The 6,000-nt window shown below is 38.4% G+C and overlaps 1 protein-coding gene across 1 annotated transcript in view; it reads right to left on the reverse strand.

Moving 5' to 3' along the window:
* LOC109235909 overlaps positions 1–5,119 on the reverse strand; it is a 48,720-nt gene extending 43,601 nt beyond the window's left edge. The window contains exons 1-3 of the mRNA XM_019402154.1: positions 4,901–5,119; positions 4,433–4,806; positions 4,270–4,344 (exon numbers count right to left, since the gene is read on the reverse strand). Coding sequence (XP_019257699.1) covers positions 4,270–4,344; positions 4,433–4,806; positions 4,901–5,119 — 668 coding nt within the window. The remainder of the gene's footprint in view (positions 1–4,269; positions 4,345–4,432; positions 4,807–4,900) is intronic.

Raw genomic sequence — 6,000 nt, forward strand, 5'->3', positions numbered from 1 at the left:
TACTTTATCACGCGTACCTTTATAAATCAGAATCGAAATATGTATGTTCATTCTCTAAAATTATCATACAATGTACAACGATGCCTAGGCAAACTTTAGGCCCGATAATAACAGATTAATTGTATTTTTATTAGCTTAAGACCAACCAACTTCTTTTAATTTCAACTTTTGCCTTTCCTATTCTTGTTTTGATTTTCTGAAGCTCACTCAGCTTTTCTTTCTTAAAACAAAACTCTGCTGACAACGATTTTGAAATGATCCATCCATCTTGCTCTTACTAAGTTTCTGATTTCCATCTCTGGATTCCCAACCTCTGCCCAGAGTCGTGCTATTATTGTTCTTACTTCATTTTTTTTAATACCAAGTTTAAACTGCTGTAAAAGTCCCTATCTTTTGAGACCTTAATTATGTTTAAGTCATGCTACTTATGTGTTTTGTTTGAGGAGGTATACATGAGCCTTTATATGTTTACATGCTTCCCCCAACATGTAGTATGTGTTTTTTGTATGTCGCCTTAGATTTTATCCTTTGAAACCAATCAGCCTAATATCCCACCTTGTAGGATTAGTAGTCCTAAGTGCCTCCGGGACTAATAGGATGGGATGGGTAATAGCATGCAATAAGTAAAACGAGACCATTCCGCGTTTAATACCTTAACGGGGTGGGAAAGCGTAGATATGGATATGATGACCATGCGATAACACCACGTGTATAAACGGTTACTGGGTGTTGTGTGGAGTGATCCATATTATGTATAAACCTAGGACCCCTTCCCTTATTTATACGTTTTATTTTCAGAATTTCAACTACTTTTTTTGCAGAACTTCAGCTTTTTTTTAAACTTCTTTTAACTTTCTACAACTATATGAAAATTTCCTCCTTTGTTCAAGATTTTAAAACTGCTTCCTCTACTAAAAAACTCAGTCTTTAACTTCTTTAATCTTTTGCAACCATTATGTGAAAACCCCCTTGTATTTGTAATTCTTGCTTGCCTACTTGTTGTTTGCATTTAAGTCACAATATAACATGGCCGGGAACCACACTAGTGGATCTTGAGGGGTGCCTAACACCTTCCCCTCGAGATCATTTCTAGCCCTTACCCGAACTCTGGTTTTCCAACTCAAAAACCTTTAGTGTCCTAATGCACTTAATCATTAGGTGGCGACTCTTCAATTTCAATTCCAAAAAACCCAAATCCCAAAAGGGAATAGAGTTGTCCTCCCAAATGTCATAAACCCGATTTCGCGAGAAAAAGGGGGCATCGACAGCTTCATGGCCCAGGACATCATGGTCTAAGGACGTCATCTTAACCGTCCAAAGACAGTATTCATGGTCCAACGGGAACTTGAATCATGTTTAAATTTGTGCACAATATCGCTTGTATTGTTTATTTACTGGTAAACCGGCGAGCAACGACCATCTCGGCAGGAGCATTCTGCTCCAGTTCCCGCAGCCCTACTAAACCTTGGCCATTCATCCCAACCTAAATATTGCATCCTTTCTTGAAAGGTCCCCATCGGCATACTCCGCCAACGGATCCTGAACTACATACGTCCTGATTCCTGGAAGACCAGGGATATGTAGGCAGCTCAGAAGCCGTAGCACGGCCAGATTTTCTTCTTGTCTATTCTGTGGCTTTTACAAGACTACTGTACTTTATGTTTGTTTGTTTCCCTTAAAACTGGTATGTTCTAATTTAAGTTGCAGCATCACCACAATGTGTTGACTTACAACTTTCTACATCTATGTCTATTTTATTACTTCTGCAGATCTAAATACTTAAACTAGCATGTTATTTCTTTTGCTTGTTTCTGTCATGAACCCCTCCTCCATATTCCCTTTATGTGTTGAGAGTTGCAGTATAAAACATGGCAATATGCAAGTTATTGCCTATGGTTTGAACTTGATCCCTTAAAGGATCCTAACTTCTAAACAATGTATTCTGACAGGCTTATCGGGTAGGCCAGCATTCCTCATTGCTGAGTATGCCCCACCAGCCTGCTGTTGCTTTTCCTTTACTATCTCCCCATTCCCTATACCCCTATGTGTATCAATGTGAACTGTTTCCCTTTCCCCTTTCCCCTTTCAGAATCCTGCACTTGCACTCTCTCTTAGTTCCTAGGTTCTGCCCCCCTCCTGTGAGCCTTGCCTTGGGACCCTGAGTTCCCTCTGAACTTGGACACTTGAGGGATGGCTCTTCCACACTGCACTATGTCCTAGTCTGGTAATGTATTTGGGGTGTAAGCACTGCCCGGAGTTCATGTGAGGCTCTTAGGGAACTCTAACACACCCCCAAATGAGAGAAAGGCTTTGAAATCTGATCTTTGGAGTTGGTTTACTTCATAATTCAGACAGGAAGTCTGAATCAGGCTCTCCTTGGTTGTAATTTTCAATTTCTGATGTATTTTCTTTATTTTCTTTGGACTGTAATAACTTTGTAATAAACTTTCGGGGATGATTAGTGAAAAGGGAGGGGTAACCATGCATATAAAAGGGGTAGATAACTTGCCTATAGGAATCTCTAATTTCAGCATTTTCCATATAGATAACTTGCCTATAGGAATCTCTAAACTTGCCTATAGGAATCTCTAATTTCAGCATTTTTCATATAGCTACCATGCCTATAAGATTTCTGCATTTTTCATATTTCTACCATACCTATGAGGACTTCTGCATTCCCATTTAGTTTCCATGTCTATAAGAATTTCAGCATTCTCATTTATATGCCATGACTATAGGGATTCTGCACTTTCATGTAGATATTATGTCTATTGCTTCTGCACACGCATGTAGAAAATATGCCTATAGGTCCTTTCTAATTCTTGCGTACCCGCTTTTCACTAGGCAAACTTGTCTATAGGTCCTAATAACAAAAAATATAATCAGCTGTGACGTTCGTAATAAGATTTAACACCTAGATATCATGTTGTAGGTTTTCTGCATTTTTCTTATCTATAAAAGTGTTAATCAACAACGCGTAGAAAGCATGCCTATAGGAACTATCAACCAAGTCTGAAACGTTTCCGCTCGCTTATGAGTCCAAAACCAGTAATAATGTTTGCAGAACCTGTAACTTTTGCTAAAGTTTGCTTTTCTTTAATAATCTGATAACCCCTCTTAATCAGTATGTATTCAATCTATTTCATTCTTGTTTCTGAAATCTGTAGATATCATGCCCATAGGTTTCGTCTATCACTTAGGCAAATTGTAGGATAAATTTTTATAAACTGAATAAGATCTTATTAGCTACAACCAACAGGTTGGCCTGCTTCGGGCTTCTTATCTGAACTATGTAATAAATCAGTCTTCCTCAAACATTTTAGGTTTAACTATACCTTAAACAGTACGTGCAAGACATGTTAAACTATATGCTTTCTTCGGTTTAAAGGAGGTATGTCTGAGCCTTTTATTTGTTTATATGCTTCCCCAAACTTGCTATATGTGTTTTGTTTGTCGCCTTAGTATTTTTACCTTTTGAAACCACAAATAAGCCAAACATCCCCTCCCTTTAGGATTAGTAGTCCCAAGTACCTCCGGGACTGATAGGACAGGGGAGGGTAATAGCATGCAATAAGTAAACGAGACCATTCCGCGCTTTAACACCTTAACGGGGTGGGAAAGGGTAGATATGGATATGATGACCACGCGATAACATCACGTGTAAGAATGATTACCGGATGTTGTGTGGGGTGATCCATATTATTAATAAACCTAGGACCCCCTTTCCTTTGTTTCTTTGTTTCTTTTTAAATCTTTTAAAACGCTTCTTTTAAGAAAATCAACTCTCTTTAATGCTTTCCGACTTTGTTTATTTCTAACATTTATGTAAAAAATCCCCTCTTATTTGAAGTCCTACTTGTCTATATGTTATTTGTACCTCAAGTCACAACAATAGCTTGGCTGGGAACCACTCTAGTGGATTCTGAGGGGTGCCTAACACCTTCCCCTTGTAATAATTTCAAGCCCTTACCCTATCTCTGGTTATCCAAAATCAAGCTCTTCTAAAAGTGTCCTAATGCACTTAAATCATTAGGTGACGACTCTTCAATTCCATTAAACCCAATTCCCAAAAGGGAACGAGTTGTGTTCGCAAATGTCATAAACCGGATTTCGCGAGAAAAAGGGGGCGCGATAGCGCCATCACGACCTTTAACGGATTTTGGGTCATGACAGTCTGCAGCTATATGACTCACAACTTGCTTTAGTCTACTGCACAGCATCTTTGAGATACAGTTGTATAACAAATTACAGCAAGTTATAGGCCTATACTGGTTTGCACTTTCAAGATGATCAAATTTTGGAATAAGGGCAATATTTGTGGCATTTATCTGTTGAAGCATCTTCCTATTATAAAAAAAAACTCAAGAATAGCTTCAGTGATATCTTTTCTCACAATACTCCAAGCTACTTTATAGAATCCACTACCAAATACATCTGGCCCAAGGCTTTGTTTTTGTCAATACTAAACATGGCTGCTTTGACTTCTTCCTCTGTGAACTCCTTTATAAGCTGAATTTGTTGTGTTGTAGAACAAATAATTCCCCTCTTAAGGATTGCTGGATGAGCTGGCACCATAATTGTTGCCTTCTTTCCTAGCAGGTCTTGATAGTAATCTACAAATATCTGAGCTATGATGTCTTGATTAGTTTTTAGCTCACCCAGGTCATTCTTGATCTGAATTATTGCTTGATTTAGTTTTTTGTGCTTTATGACAGAGTGAAAGTAGCTAGTATTATCATCTCCCAAGTGCATCCAAGTTTCTTTACTCCTCTGTTGCAAATACACTTCTGCTAAGTAAGATGATATCTTTAATTTCAAATACTTCTTTTTCAATTGATTGTAATTCAGTGTCTAAAGGTCTGGCATGTAATAAAGTTTGAGCTTGGTACAGAGCCTTTACATCCTCTTCTACCTCTGCTATTATATTACTGGAGTGATCCTTGTGCAGTTTCTTTAACTTTCTCTTGAGCAATTTCAGCCTCTTAACTATCTGAAACATTTTGTACCCTGCAACTTGCACCAGCCATCTTTCTTCTGCTAGTCTTGTAAAGTGAGGATGTTGACTCCAATTGTTGCAATATATGAATGATTTCACATGATTAGTCCTTTCTCCAGCCATGACTACCTTAGCACGACAGTGATCACTAATCCCTTCCGTCAAGAAAATGGTTTTACTAGAGGGCAACACATCCAACCATGCTCCATTGATAAATGTCCAATCTATTTTTGATAGGACTTTATGCTCATGCTTATCACTCCAAAGTATATCTGCTCCCCTGATAGGGTAATTCAATCAACCCACACTCTTCAATACAGTTAGCAAACTCCACCACCTCTGCCTATGATATAGGGTTACCACCTACTCTATCTCCAGCAGTCAATATTGAGTTGAAATCTCCAAGGAACAACCAAGGTTTTTGAATCTCTGCATTCAACCTGAGCAGGTTGTTCCATAATCCTCTCCGCTCTTATCTTGTATTAAAAGTATAGACAAAAGTCACTACAAATGAAACTTGTAGAGGAATGTGCAATACCTCACATGTGATCATTTGTGTACTCATAGTCATAGGCAACACCTGAAAATAATCTGGCCTCCAGGTAACCAAAATTCTAGCATTATAATGGTATTATAGATTTGTCAAGTATTGCCGCCCTCCAAAGAGATTAGTTGTTACTTGGCTGACTTTATTACTTTTTATTTTGTTTTCTAGTAGTCCAATCAGTCCTACCCTTTCTTTATTACAAAGGAGTTTGACCTCCTTTTGCATATTAGGCCTATTTAATCCCCTTACATTCTAACTGAGGATACTATCAGTTCCCTAAGTGAGGCAGTTGTTGGCCTCCCTCTTTCTCAACATCCACATTAGCTTGGCTACTAGATTCAGGATTGGCAAGCACCTGAAATGTATTTTGCTTCACCATATGATGATTTGGCTTCTGTTGGTATCTCTTTTTGTTCAATGGTGTGACCCATCCTGTAGATTGCAGCCTAAGTTCCTC

Source organism: Nicotiana attenuata, chromosome 12 (assembly GCF_001879085.1).
Source record: "Nicotiana attenuata strain UT chromosome 12, NIATTr2, whole genome shotgun sequence".
Taxonomy (NCBI): Eukaryota; Viridiplantae; Streptophyta; class Magnoliopsida; order Solanales; family Solanaceae; genus Nicotiana; species Nicotiana attenuata.